Source organism: Opisthorchis viverrini (genome assembly GCF_000715545.1).
Source record: "Opisthorchis viverrini unplaced genomic scaffold opera_v5_108, whole genome shotgun sequence".
NCBI classification, from domain to species: Eukaryota; Metazoa; Platyhelminthes; class Trematoda; order Opisthorchiida; family Opisthorchiidae; genus Opisthorchis; species Opisthorchis viverrini.
In genome coordinates, this window is record NW_008751766.1 from 319,601 (window position 1) to 334,872 (window position 15,272).

Sequence of the window (15,272 nt, forward strand, 5' to 3'; positions counted from 1 at the left end):
AGCAACAACACGTAAACTCTTCGTAATATCTTTCACACCGTTCTAATAAGTCATGCGTTGTCCACCCTGCAGTTTCCGCCATTCCGAAGAAGGCACATATAGGAAAACTCACCTCGGTCGTTGGTGTTTCCCATGCGTAACAGATGGCCGAGTCACCGCAGTTGATGCTGCTGGATGTTTTCCGCTGTACAACCCAATTCCCGTTTTCTGGTCACCTCGTTACGAATCCTTTGACGCCATCCTAAACCAGCAGCGCTTCTGAGGCATTGATGGTCAGAAACCTGAAGGCGCCTCACATCGTCTATCCGCGGAGGCCACATGTCGCAACCATAGAACAATACAGTCCTTACTGTAGCTTGGTACACGTGATTATTGGTACCCATTGGTATGCCGTTTTGACGCCACAAGTGACGCAGATTCTCAAACGTGCTTCTGGTTTTCGAGGTTCGTACACTGACTTCGGTCTGACACTTCCGTCAGAGCAACTACGACTACCGACGTATGTGACATTTTTCACAACCTCCAGTGATTCTCCTTGAACTGTAAGGGAGAAATTTTAAAGATTACGCTTTCCGAAGTATGACTTCAACGCTGAAGACGCTAGATGCATGCCGCAAGGTGGTATGATGGTGTTCAGTTCCTCAACAGAGCTTGTGCTGTGCCTTCGTCTTCAACAATAAGGGCGATGTCTGCGTACTCCAGGTCGACAGGGTTCTCACCCGCAACAATTTGAACATGGAGGTTTTGAATAATTTCCGCAGTTTGCATCAATGATGAATTTGAACTAGGATGGGGTGGGTGAACTTCCTTGTCGGATACCACTTTTTGTATGGAAGCTTTTGGGGAGTTCAATATGCACTCTCACACGGCCAGAAGTATGTGAATATGGGGACCATGTTATGTTTACTAACTTCTGGGGCATACCCTATTGAGCAAATGTGATTAACACTCATTCAGGCAATATGGATAGAAAATGACATCGATTAGCAGCCATGTTTTGCAGCGTCTCCAACCGGGCGTAGTGGGTACCACGCGGTCCCCATCCTGGTAGGTGAGCAGCAACGACAGCACCCGAACGTCTCGTAGTATCTCTCATATCCCTCTGCCAGGTCAAGGGTTGGTCACCTCTCTGGTTACGCCACTGTGAATTGGGCAAGGGAAACATCGCACCCCTCGGCAAACGATGGTTCAGCACACGCAACACATGTCCCATCCTACGTAGCTTCTGGTACTGGAAACACTGTTCAACGGAAGATCCTGTTGCACAACCGAAAACTCGCTTTCTAAATGCCTCGTTACGAATTCCCTGACGCCAACCTACACGAGCGAGACAATTGTGAGGTTGTGGAATACCTGAGGACGTCTCAGTTCTGCTGCTCGAACAGGCCAAGTCACACAACCATACAACAAAACAGTCCGCATTGTAGTTCTGATGCACACGTCCCGTGATGTTCAGGGATATACCGCCTTGACGCCATAGGTGTCTCAAATTAGCAAACGTGACCCGAGCCTTACAAATTCGTCAATTGGTCTCATCTGTCACTACAGTCAGAACTAACACAGCTTTCAAGATACGCAAACGCTCCGAAAATCTCTGTATTGTAAGTGGCGTGTTTAGTGACTGCATGTCCACGCACATGACTTACGTTATAGATGAAAAATACATACCAGAGAACAGCTGCGCTTTCTGCTCTTCGAAGACGAGAGCGATATTAACTGCATATTTCTGATCGACAAGGTTTTCGTCACAGGCTATTTGAACACCCGCGTTTTGAGGCTTTCCAGTGTTCGTCTCATGATTTCATCGATCGCGAAGTTAAATGGGAATGGAGAGAGTGGGCACCCCTGACGGACACCGCTTTCTGTACTGAAGCTTTTGCATACTCACGTCCGGAAGTCTGAGAATACAATGCCCACGAACTTCTGGGACATTCCTTGGTGGGTAAGTGTGTCAAGAAGGACAAACCGGCCAACCGAGTCGAATGCGTCCTGTAAATCTAGGAATACTAGAATCGTGGGTCGCTTATACGTATGGCCTTGTTCTAGCACCCGACGGAGTGTGAAGATTCGGTCAACGCAACCCCTACCAGGCCGGAATCCCGCTTGCTGCTCTCGAGTCAGTGTTTCATGGGCCACCTTAAGGCGACGAAGCACCAGTGACGCTAACAGTCTCCTTAAGACCGGGGTCAAGTTGACTCTTCCGTGGTTACCACACTCATTCGATCCCCTTTTTAAAAGTGGGCACTATCACCGACTCTCCCCAGTTGCCTGGAGAGTTTCTACACCACCACATATGAATTCATAGCCCCTAGCTTATCTGCAGCAGATAGACAATGCAAGCGCATCCTCTCACACAACGTAAACTTATATATGCGGAACGACGGCAGGATGCTGACCCTCCTTTCACACAGCGCCTTGACCTGAGGCACTTCAAAGCCACGCACGACTAACTGTGCAAGAAAAGTCTGGACTCGATATTTGTTTGGATTTAGCGACGAGAAACAGGCCAGATTCCAACACGCTCGGTCAAGACCCTCATTCAATAAAGCTGCGTCCAGCATCGTCCACTACGACCTGTCAAGCAAAGACCTCGATAAGTTTCTTTATTTTTTCTGTGGAATTCGATTGTACTACAGTGTCTCCGGTAGCCACTGATTTGGATTCGGAACTGGTTTCTTTGGTGGGCGCCACTTTATCAAGCGATTTCCGATGTTTCGGAGATTCATGCTGCAAAGGAGCAGTCTGTGATCGGTACACATCTGAAGTAGACGATTTCCGTTGTCCGTATCCACCCGAAGACGACCACGCGACCGGGCCTCAGCAGAGCTTAGCTTATCTACCTGGGTGTTCATATCTCCAGCAACCACATCTATGTCTGAGCTCTTAGCTTGTTTTAAAAAAGCACCTAGGTCGTCATAGAAACTGTCTTTGGCAAATTCATAGCTACAGTCCTTTGGGGCGTAAGCAGACGCAATAAATGATGTGGTGAACCTCACTTTCTTGGGATTCACATACTTTCCTTAAAGAATCGCGAAGAAGCGAGTATCAGCGGGTATCCAACCAAGTAGAGATGCTTTCACTCGGTCGCTCAATACAATTGCAGCGGAATCTGCCTCAACGGAGATACGCAGCCGGAATTCGGAGGCGAGCGAGGGGGCAGTGAATTCAGTTATAGTACTTGCGTCCTGTATCCTTGTTTCTGACAGAGCATACATCACTGTATAGGAAATCCAGCGTACAAGCAAGAGCCAGCTGTTGTCCCGCTTGCTTCAGTGGACGAACATAAGGCAGATAAGTAGACCGGCTTTCGGACTCCGAAGTTGGACACACGGAAGCTGCAGCTGAGTGTGATCGACGATGAACAATGCGGCCAGTCCTAGTGCTGGGATCTGTGGAAAGAGTATTCAAACTTGGATGGTGTATAGCAGAAGAGATAAAACTCAAAAGTGTAAGAAGGGGGCCAGCAGCAGTAGTATGCTCTCACGCACTCTGTTGCATGCAGCAACCCGGCTAGTGACTTCACACGACAGCCGATGCTGCATGAGATTAGTTTTATCTGTTAGTGTCATGGGTGCCCACACATAAACAGGAGGACGATTAAGGTCCCCAATGAAAGCCTTTGGCTGAAAAGCATGACCACAAGACACTGGTGTTTAGCGGGAAATGCAAGTGCATTACCATTTTTATAGAACAATAATAATGAGAAGAATAAGTGATCGTTCTGCTTAGCTGACGTGCCACTCGAAGGAAACATTAGGACTGTGATATTGCCAGGTTGCCGAAGCCTAGACCGTAGAAGTCAAGATACCAAGGCCGGACTCTAACTACGGACATTCTTGTCAGTAAATTCTCACTCGAACCGGTGAGCTAACTTGCCTCTTTGTTGAACAAGTCGCCACACATGTTCCAAACCCCAATCTCGAGGGCCAGGAGACTGTGTTTGTCAGACCTCTAACAAATGAATAACCCGGAATGATAGACTCTGTAAGTGTCTTATGGATACCATCCAGGATGACTCAGTGGGTCACACAAACCATCACATCACGATAAACTCCACTCTCTTTGTATCCGCCACTCATAGTTGTGTAAGTTTCGACTGTAGTGTGGCAGGTGAAGTCGATGCACGCATCTCAAAGGCTCATATTGCGCATGTTAATTTGAGGCATGAATGACAACAAAATGGTGCATCCCTGAATCCTAAGGGATGTGTGTCAGGTTAAAGTACGAGCTGCTCTGTTATATTGTTGTGAGACGTGGCCTCAAACAACAGAACTAACTTCTTCAGGTCTTTGATAACCGTTGCCTCAGAATCACAGCTTTTGAGCTGGTGCCAGCGAATCCGAAACGAGACAAGAAATGGGTTTCAGCTAGCTAGCCATTCTTTCGGCTTTAGCGCCCATTGGATGCCCGATTGCCGTGCCACCAGAAGGAAGGACAAAGGCTGGAACACTACCAGGTTGCCCAAGCCTAGACAGGAGAAGTCGAGAGGTGGAGGTCGGGTTCGAACCATGGACCTTTCGGTCAGTAAATTCGCGCTCTAACCACTGAGCCATCTCGTTCCCCCCAAGCTAGCTTCAGTGTTAGTGATACCGAGGGAGGTTAACGCCTAAAGCCTGAACCGTTAGCCTGCAGATTCGCACCTAATCCTGTTTCGTCTGTTGCTCTGCCTCAGCTTAGGTAACCTCACACTATCTCATTTCTCATGATTCTCGAGGGGTACCTGGCAACCATGGGCCTAAAGAGTGCTGCATCTGAATGATTTTTGTACTGTTTCACCCGATTAAATCGAAGTGCGCATACCAATAGATTTCTACCCCTGTATTCCAACGTTTTCAGCTTGTTGTGACTAACTTTCGTTTCAGAGGTCACTTTTCACTCCTTTTCTCATCGTTGTTTGGCCAAAATGTCAGCTGACAACAATGCTTCTGTTGAAGCTGCTGAAACTGACAATCAGACGTTGCGACCCGTGATAGCGGATGATGAACCAACAAAACTTATGTACGGCCTACGTAAGCCGATGATACAGTGAGTGCCTTTGCCAGATCCATTTCTTACTGAATTTTATTAACCTGCGCATGCTCTAAAATCACATCAGATCGGACGATGAATTGGAAGCCAGCTAGCTGAACGCCTGATGATCTGTCTGACTGGTATTTGTCGTATGACCTTAGCATTCTGCTTATCAGAAGCGCTCTTAACAGCGCCATTTCAGAATCTTCACGATATCTTCGCTGTTACTCAGACTTATCGACCGTGGTGACCATTTTACTTATCTTTATTATTCAACGAACTTCGTACATTAGTACAGGGAAGAAAGATAACCAGAGCTTTGGGAGTGGAAAATCCTCTAGCTCTTAATTAACCAGCGGTCACTTGCAAATAGAATAACGAATATTTTTAAATTGGGCCATGTCAGTGCACCGGCATGCAGCTCCTTTGGACTTACTCTGAGGTGACTCATCTCAGGGATCTCGTGGCACTGTTCACTTCTTGAGGTGGTTGGCGTGAGCCCCTCTTTTATACAAGGATAACATTACTCAACTAATAATCTTCTCAGGTTTTCGTCATGCCACCTGTACTTATTTGATTCTGAGTGTGGTGCTCAACACTGGGGACTATGAACGAAGTTTTTCGCTACACCACGCTAGCAGGGAAGAGTGGAATGGAACAGGACCATAATCATGCTTGACTTTGTCAATCACTTTGGAATAAGCTGCCTTTCCTTTATGACGGGATTTGTTATCCGTTTGTGCTACCGCTCACCACATTCAGTTATTCGTTTTCCCAGGTATTCCACTTCAGTTACTTCAGTCCTGAACAAGGCCCCTTAAACTGCGTTAAATCTACTGTAGGCTGTGTTCAACTTCGTGTTCTTTATACCATCTGTATCCCAAACTTAATTTCATGCTTTGGATTCTTTTGACATAGTAATGTGATTGCCACAGTCAACTTGGGTTGCCATATCGAACTGCGCAAGGTAGTACTTCATATCCGCAGTGCAGAGTATAACCCGAAGCGATTTCCAGGGGCAGTCATGCGTCTTAGGGAGCCTCGTGTGACTTGTCTCATCTTCGGCACAGGGAAGATGGTGTGCACAGGTGCTCGCTCGGAAGCGGAATGTCATTTGGGAGCTCGTAAATGCGCTCGGATTCTGCAAAAAATTGGATTTCCGGTAAGCGTTTTTGTTTTAGACCATAAAATATGTTTTGAACGTCCCAAAGCCAGAATAGGGTCACTCAAGGTTTATAACTGTCATACAACTCGAAGAAAGTACGAGGGCTGAAGTACTGTCACGTTATCCAAACACTTATAGGTGCAATACAAACGTAAAATAAAATGTAAGGTATGGAGATCAATGCGAACACTTTGTAGAAGCCACCTTCTTCTGCCACCCGCGCAGTGATATTTACTAGTGCGACTACGGTGAGTGCTGCAATCCAGTCACATGCCTTGCCCGTTGACTGTTAAGTTGATTCATGCTTGCTCCTCTGGAGCCCGAGTACCCCGCCCGCGGACTTACATAACCAATCAGGCTTCGTCGTGTACTTACTTACGCTAATCCGCCTAGGTGACCGTTCCCGATGACGAACATTAATCTTGTGAATAACTGCGGGGTATGAAGAATTTTCATTCACCCAATTTCCGCTCCAACAGTCACCTCACGTCGGTGTTTTGTTGACCCGACACCTCCAAAGACAACTTGTTGATTGACTGTCAGTCGATTATTCAGCCTATCGGGACTATCCCTACTACCGTCAGTTTTCGGGCCTTCAACCAATTACGGCAGATTTCGCAGTGTGTGCCTATCCTCCGACTACTGCAACCAACATAACTAATCGTTCCGCTATAGCACCCTTTCACATCACATTTGGATGGATGTGTCACATACAGGATGCGGACCAAACGAAGGCATGCCCTGATTGATCAAAATGCCAGCCAATCTGGATCGAGCCTCTTTGATTCGATGCTTCTCGCCCCCTCACGGAACATTCTGTGATTACCCTATAAATACGGCAGTAATAACTTTCCTTTGTATCCATAAGGGGCTGTCTGAAGCTACCGTGCCCTTTGGTATACGATAGTGGGTGGAACAGGAAACCACGGGACCCATACGGAGTTGCACGACCGTTTAACAAGTCACAACAGTTGTTCAAGCCTAGACAGGAGCAGTCGAGATGCAGAGGTTGGGTTCGAACCACTGACCTTCGGGTTAGTAAGTTTTCTCTTCAACCACTGAGCTATTTCGAGCTCTCCGATTGCTGCACCATGCTATCAACCCTTATTTGGACTCACTTTCCAGCTTCCTCGAAATTAGTATCTACTTCTGTCGACCATGTGCAATAAAAATTTGCCCGTTCCCCTTTCTGTTCAATTTATGATTGGTTGAAAACACCACATTTCTGTCTCACCACTGAGATCAAAAACACCGGGAACGCATGATGCCTGTGTAAAGAGTTCTACATGTTAACAACCTACTGAAAACTGTGATGGAACGTAAGAGGAAGAGTTACGTCTATTTCATAAGCTTACGCCTATATAATTCCGGGAGCTTTTTTCCAGCAAGACTTTTTGAGATACTTTGTGGTGACGTTCCTTTAGAGAAGGATGGGTCAGTCCCAGGAATATTTCGTATTATCCTTGCTCTTATGACTGATGTGAGCGTGGGGAAATATGGGAATTTCTGAAATACGCTTTTAGCGCATACCATACACACAACCGGTGAATTTTGGGTAACAAGGTCAAGACCATGTAAATGGAGCTGTAATGGACATTATTTTTGCAGAGACCTGAATGCTCCGAAAGACAAGGGTTTCGTTATAGTAAGTACCGATGTAATGGTATACTGTGGACTAAGTGGTTGTTTGGTATTTTTACTGAACTCCTGGAGATTAACGCTAGGTGTGCGATTTGCTGCCGCCGTTGTTCAGTGTCGAAAACAGATACGAGAAGGTGCTAAGTTGTCCAGGAATAAGTTAGATAAACATGAAAGCTAACTCGACCCATGGATAGGTGTTTTCGTAGCATAAAATTGATAGGCATCCCAACAATGCTTTTGATTTACGTGCTTTTATGTGGTATACCTAACTATTTTCTATGCCGTTCTGTGAGGGGAGCTATCTACTTCAGGGCCAGCATTTGTGACCGGATCTCTATGTTGCATTCTGCGAGCGTACTTTGGGCATGCCTGCTTGCTCATTGTTTCTCATTCTTTCCGTTTTAGACAAGATTCTTCGACTTCACTGTCCAAAATATGGTTGGTCTATTCGATCTCCGTTTCCCTATCCGCTTAGAAGGCCTACTTTTGGCAAACGAGCAAATGACACAGTATGTTCGTTTGTACGCACTTGTCAGCTTGGCATTTGTTTTCATTTCCACGCTGTATAATAATCTTTTATTTGAGAAAGTTTTCTGGAACTATCTTTTGCATCTTTACCTCTGGACTCTCGAGAGATCTGGAGGTGTCCCAACCAACTTGAAGGCTGTCAAACTATCAATCTACTGTCTTATCCACATGAAGATGCTATACCTTGGTGGATCGTTTCGACAAACAGTGTATCTTACGTTTGCAGTGAGGACTGCCGGTCGTACCAGTGGTACTTTATGTTGAGGCCAGTAGCAACTTAATCTCCAACACCAAACACTACTGTGAATTACGTTGTGGTGCACCAAGATTGCTGACGTTACTAAATGGTCCACCTCTAATCGACAGATTGGTCTTGTACACCATTTGCTATTTTATGCTGTTTTACCCTCTTCGATCGAGAAACTATCTAATAATTTCGTTCAATTTGGCCATGGTAAGAAGCCTTCAACTAACTTACATGTTGTCATATACCTTTTTGTACCACAGATACGAACCAGAACTGTTCCCCGGGTTGATATATCGAATAATCAAACCACGACTAGTCATGTTGATCTTTGTCAACGGCAAAATCGTCATGACCGGTGAGTTCTCTTACTCGTCGATGGTTCAGTCACTTGTTTTCGTATGTGTGGCAGTTTTTTTTGAGTTACCTGTTTTAAGGCTGTGCTACTGGAGTATATTTTGGCTGCTTTTTCCAATATTGGCACAGTTTTGGACCTCAGTGGTTCAGTTGCTGTGTCGTTTTCTAGTCAACTATGTTAACTGGCTGCTCAGATCATAACTGGTATTTTGAGGTGTCTCTAGACGAGGCGTGCTGGGTTAGCTACACAGAGCCTTAGTGTGAAATGTCCATGTCTTAATTCAATAAGTGCGCACTTTGGATGAGTCCATCGAAGACTATCCGCCTTTCTCCATGGGTCGACTTAGCTTCTTACCATAGGTTGTTCACTAAAATCTGTTCTAGTCAAAAGCTTCAGATCTGAAACCCTAGACTCCTGTTTCCAAACCAAATAAGTTTGCAAATAAGTGTATTTCGCTGTGTGGGTTTTATTTCGTTCTCCGAAGCATAAGGATTTTCAGTGCCCGGAGTGGGGAACTTGAGTCCCTAGTTAATTATATATCTCTTACAAGTGTGTATGGTGTGGTTTTCCTATGAGAAACAAGGCTACCACGCGCGTTCTCGGCAGTGTCCGACAAATTATGCCCGGTGCAGACTTGCCGTGTATGCATTACGTTGTAGCCTTGGATACTTCGGTCAGGAGTCCATGAACGTCCCTTTTTGAACGTCTATGCGTTCCCGCAACCACAGGGGCTAGAAGGCATGATAATACCATGTCAGTAAACGCCGGAAGGTCTGTCCGTTGAAATTTATTTTTCACGAACATGGTGCTTCAATCTTGTTCACCTCCAATGTTGACTGTCGAGTCACAAAACTGTAGCACGAGCTCTTGTCTCTTAATATTTTTGTTCTTGGTGTAGCATTCAACCAACACTGTTGTAGCTGCTGTCGTTGAGGATGCCTTCAAGTCTCATCCACACAACAACAACCACTCCGCAAGGTCCATCTTTCAGCTCCCCAAAGCTTACCGATTTAGACACGAGAAAATTTCCCATCAAGAGCATTCCCTGACGAAGACCGCCCAAACATGCACTAGCCACTATAAAATCCAAACAAACAAAACAGTACAAGGAACGTGCTCACTTCGCTTTACAGATAAGTTTCCCTGGGATAAAGACTTCCCCAAAGGTCGTTTTCATAATTGGTATGTGTTGCGTCTTGCTGAATGGTCCCTTAGCTTCCTGCTCCGCCCACTATGGTATATCAAGATGCACGGTAGCTCTAGGCAGCCCTTTAGGGAGACAAAGGACAGTTAATTCAACTGTATTTGTAGGGTTATCACAGAATGTTCCACAAGGTCGTGCCAGAATCTCGGCGAGGGGGCTATAAGCGTCGAGTCAAATATGCTCGAAACGGATTGGTCGGCATTCTGACCAATCAGAGCATGCCTTCGTTTGGTCCGTATCTTGCACGTGACACATCCATTCAAATGATGTGATGTTCGGTTATTAGGAACGGTTGGCTCCGGACACTATGACTTTATTTAATTAAGACTCTATTCCTATAACTTACCATGACTCGTATTCTCACTGTAGCAAATTTTGTATGCTTAATATGGGTCTAGCATCGACAGCTCTGGCTTGACTACCACAAGTTAGGTCGTCATCATCAGCTGTAAGGATCGCCTACTTGTCGTGCAGTGGTTGTTGATTCCACAGTTTCATTCACAGATGATTTGGGGAGGTGGGGTACATAGCTGCGCATTGGTGGCGGTGGCTGATATAATTGGCGTGTAAACATGGGTGTCAGTGGACCTTTCATTGGGGAAACATTTGGAGGGGATCTATGCACTGGAGGCTTGAATTCATGAGCACCATTGAGGGTGCAACTAGGCCACGTCTGATCATGTCTCTAACCATTGATGTGTCTCGTCAAGGGAGATGTTAATGACCAGCGCGTCTGAGTTTGCTTGCTTTCATACTTCGATGCCAAGTCATTGTTTGACCTCCCCTAGCTCTCTTCCACTCTTCACGTGGTTGTGTGAAAAGAGCCCCTCGAGGAATTCGGTCGAGTGGCGTATGGAGCACGTAGTCAAGCCTACGCAACCTATGGAGTGTGATCAGTTCATCTATCTTGAGCGAGCTGTTTCTACCGAAAATCTGTTGACATACTTCAGCATTACTGACCCAGTGTTGTCACTGGACTCGGTCAATGATTCGAAGGCATCGATGGTCAAACACTGAAAGTCTTGACGTTTTCGGTGCGCAGCGGCCAGGCCTCTGACCCGTATAATAATATGGAACGCACGGCAGCATTGTAGACTCGACCATTGACGGATAAGCTGATGTCTCACCTACGCCACAGGTGACGGAGGTTCACAAAACCTGGTCTGGCCTTTTCAATGCAGATGGAAATGTTGTCTTTCGCGAGACTACTGGCACTGATGCTGCTGTCCAGGCAGGTAAATTTGTCTGCTACCCCAATCGGCTCATCCGTAAGCATGAGATTAGGGTTGGAATCTACTCAGTCTTGCAGCAGCTTTTTACACCTTGTGGGTGTGAGAAGCCTGGAACAGTTAGATAGATTGTTTAATGTTGTGGGCATTACAATGGCGTCAGATCGAAGAAGTGATATGTCATCTAGGTTCTGTGAGCGCACTCGCCGGGAGTACTTCTAACCTACTGGCCCTTTAATAGTTTGTCTTATGGTAAACCCTAAGGTTAATGCATCCTCCGCCAGGACGTAAACCACGACATTTTCATTCCCGTGATAGATAATAGATCGAAACTGTCCACTGTCTGCTCTCTCCGATACTTCGGAAACGTGGACATATTGACTAAAAAATGAGCCATCTCAGATCGGCATTGCAATGTGACCGTGTATCAAGTGACGCCGACTCACACTCGAGTAATCTAGTACTGAATACATAAGGTGCAAAAGTCTTTTTCCATGTAAGGTCGTTTTACAGTTAAAGTGCTGCTGTTTTATAATCTCATCCATGTGGACTCTTTCAGTGTGAGGCTTTCTGTTCGAATTCATCTTGTACAATTGAATCAGCAGTTTCGTGACCCACTTAGTCATATTTAAATTCAACATTGATTACGACGCTTTGGGATGCAGATCAGCCTACCCCTATAAGTGAGTAATTAGTAAATAGTGGTATAAATAACTCCTTTTTGAATGAAACGGACGGAAGGTACAAACTTTGGTATGCAACAATTCCATTTACATCCCCGTTTTCAAGCTCGTTTCCATGGATTTCGCGAAAATGTGCAGAAGTTTTGGTGATCAGCTCATGGGTGTCGACTTTAAATTCTGTTTCTCATCTCCAACTGCTGTATTTCCGTATTTTATCAGTCCGAAACATAGACGATGGATCAATTAATTAAAACCATTCGATGTGACCTCAGAGTTCGTGCTGGAAAATTACATGACTGTAATGACAATAAAGGGCGCGAGATAGATCAGTGGTTAAGGTGCGAATTTACTGATCGAAACGCCTGTGGTTCGAACCCAACCTTTGCACCTCAACTACTCCTGTCTAGGTTTCGANACCAGCGCAGCTGAGTTTGCTGGTATTCGTTATCATACTTCGCTGCCAAGTCATTGTTTGACCACCTCTGGTTCTCTCTCACCCTTCACGTGTTTGTGCGAAAAGAGCCTTTCGAGGAAGTCGGTCGACTGGCATACTAACCACGTAGTCAAGCCTACGCAACCTATGGAGTGTGATCAGTTCATCTATCTTGAGCGAGCTGTTTCTACCGAAAATCTGTTACATACTTCACTATGGAGTGTGATCAGTTCATCTATCTTGAGCGAGCTGTTTCTACCGAAAATCTGTTGACATACTTCAGCATTACTGACCCAGTGTTGTCACTGGACTCGGTCAATGATTCGAAGGCATCGATGGTCAAACACTGAAAGTCTTGACGTTTTCGGTGCGCAGCGGCCAGGCCTCTGACCCGTATAATAATATGGAACGCACGGCAGCATTGTAGACTCGACCATTGACGGATAAGCTGATGTCTCACCTACGCCACAGGTGACGGAGGTTCACAAAAGCTGGTCTGGCCTTTTCAATGCAGATGGAAATGTTGTCTTTCGCGAGACTACTGGCACTGATGCTGCTGTCCAGGCAGATAAATTTGTCTGCTACCCCAATCGGCTTATCCGCAAGCATGAGATTAGGGTTGGAATCTACTCAGTCTTGCAGCAGCTTTTTACACCTTGTGGGTGTGAGAAGCCTGGAACAGTTAGATAGATTGTTTAATGTTGTGGGCATTACAATGGCGTCAGATCGAAGAAGTGATATGTCATCTAGGTTCTGTGAGCGCACTCGCCGGGAGTACTTCTAACCTACTGGCCCTTTAATAGTTTGTCTTATGGTAAACCCTAAGGTTAATGCATCCTCCGCCAGGACGTAAACCACGACATTTTCATTCCCGTGATAGATAATAGATCGAAACTGTCCACTGTCTGCTCTCTCCGATACTTCGGAAACGTGGACATATTGACTAAAAAATGAGCCATCTCAGATCGGCATTGCAATGTGACCGTGTATCAAGTGACGCCGACTCACACTCGAGTAATCTAGTACTGAATACATAAGGTGCAAAAGTCTTTTTCCATGTAAGGTCGTTTTACAGTTAAAGTGCTGCTGTTTTATAATCTCATCCATGTGGACTCTTTCAGTGTGAGGCTTTCTGTTCGAATTCATCTTGTACAATTGAATCAGCAGTTTCGTGACCCACTTAGTCATATTTAAATTCAACATTGATTACGACGCTTTGGGATGCAGATCAGCCTACCCCTATAAGTGAGTAATTAGTAAATAGTGGTATAAATAACTCCTTTTTGAATGAAACGGACGGAAGGTACAAACTTTGGTATGCAACAATTCCATTTACATCCCCGTTTTCAAGCTCGTTTCCATGGATTTCGCGAAAATGTGCAGAAGTTTTGGTGATCAGCTCATGGGTGTCGACTTTAAATTCTGTTTCTCATCTCCAACTGCTGTATTTCCGTATTTTATCAGTCCGAAACATAGACGATGGATCAATTAATTAAAACCATTCGATGTGACCTCAGAGTTCGTGCTGGAAAATTACATGACTGTAATGACAATAAAGGGCGCGAGATAGATCAGTGGTTAAGGTGCGAATTTACTGATCGAAACGCCTGTGGTTCGAACCCAACCTTTGCACCTCAACTACTCCTGTCTAGGTTTCGACAGCGCGGCAGTATCTCAGCCCTCGTGCTTCCTCCGAGTGACCTGGCATCTATCCACCGATTACTATTCTATTTTTAATGACAAAGCAGAATCTGAGACAGAAATATTAGAGTTTCTTCTGTCAGATAAAAAATAACTTGAGGTACAAAGAAAGGTAACAAAGCTTGGATGTTTTCTAAGACTATGGTATTTTCATGGCAGCCAAGTATGGTGGACGACCCTTATCTTTGATTTCGTGGTTGGGCCCGATTTTGATAACTTTTATAGCATAGTCAGAGCAGTTGTTTCCGCAACATTCTAGTGCTCTTCACCCTTTTGTACGTCACTGTTTCGGTCACAATGCTTCCCTCCTTATTAGTCTAAAGTTTCTTGTTTCTTTTTGTAGGTGCAAAATCCAGGGAACAAATGTACGAAGCCCTAAACAATGTCTATCCTATCTTGCATAATTACCGGAAGACTAACTGATTATTTCATACTACTTTCTTGCCATTCACTTTCATTCTGACTTATCGTTTTGCCGCCTGCAACAGACGACAATCGTGTATAGTGCTTAACTGGTCAGTTGTAAATTCCCTAACTCAGCTATTGGTGGTATGGTGAAGCATTTTGTTGTATATTATTCTGCGAATGAAGTTAGTCTATTCCTTTTTGACTGTTAAGAAAGGGGAACATTCTATAGATCACGTGGACCTTCCGAGTATTCGTCACTGGAAGACATCAGATCATTTGACCTGAAGTGTCTGATTGAAGGGTGGGTGATGCTATGCCTTGTTGTGGTACAAACCAATTCTACTGCTGATCAGCTGCCAGTAACTAACTAATGGAGTATTCAACTCCTACTCAGAAGGTTTAGACTTCTTAACAGTTCGTCAGATATTTATTTTCAACCTTCCCTGGTGAGGATGGAACAACTCTTCCCGGCTTTTCGGAATCAATTGGCTGCAACTGCACAAAGCATGTTCATGATAAATCCCTTTGCCTGGATCTGAAGCTGGTGCAAAGTTCTACCATTCACAAGTATGTTGATAATGTGAGGACATTTAGAAATTTTACCCCCGATCCCATCTCGCAAGCGGATTCATCAAACTCTTAGTAGCTCAGAAGCAGAAGTATTCCAC

General features: G+C 45.1%; 1 protein-coding gene across 1 annotated transcript; it reads left to right on the forward strand.

Moving 5' to 3' along the window:
* Positions 1-4,864: 4,864 nt before the first annotated feature.
* Positions 4,865-14,753, forward strand: T265_05686 (hypothetical protein; the record flags this gene model as incomplete). The annotated part of the gene is made up of 5 exons (XM_009170755.1): positions 4,865-5,025; positions 5,929-6,172; positions 8,222-8,325; positions 8,852-8,946; positions 14,540-14,753. The coding sequence occupies 5 exons, from the start codon at positions 4,904-4,906 to the stop codon at positions 14,617-14,619; spliced, it is 645 nt and encodes a 214-aa protein (XP_009169019.1).
* Positions 14,754-15,272: the final 519 nt, after the last annotated feature.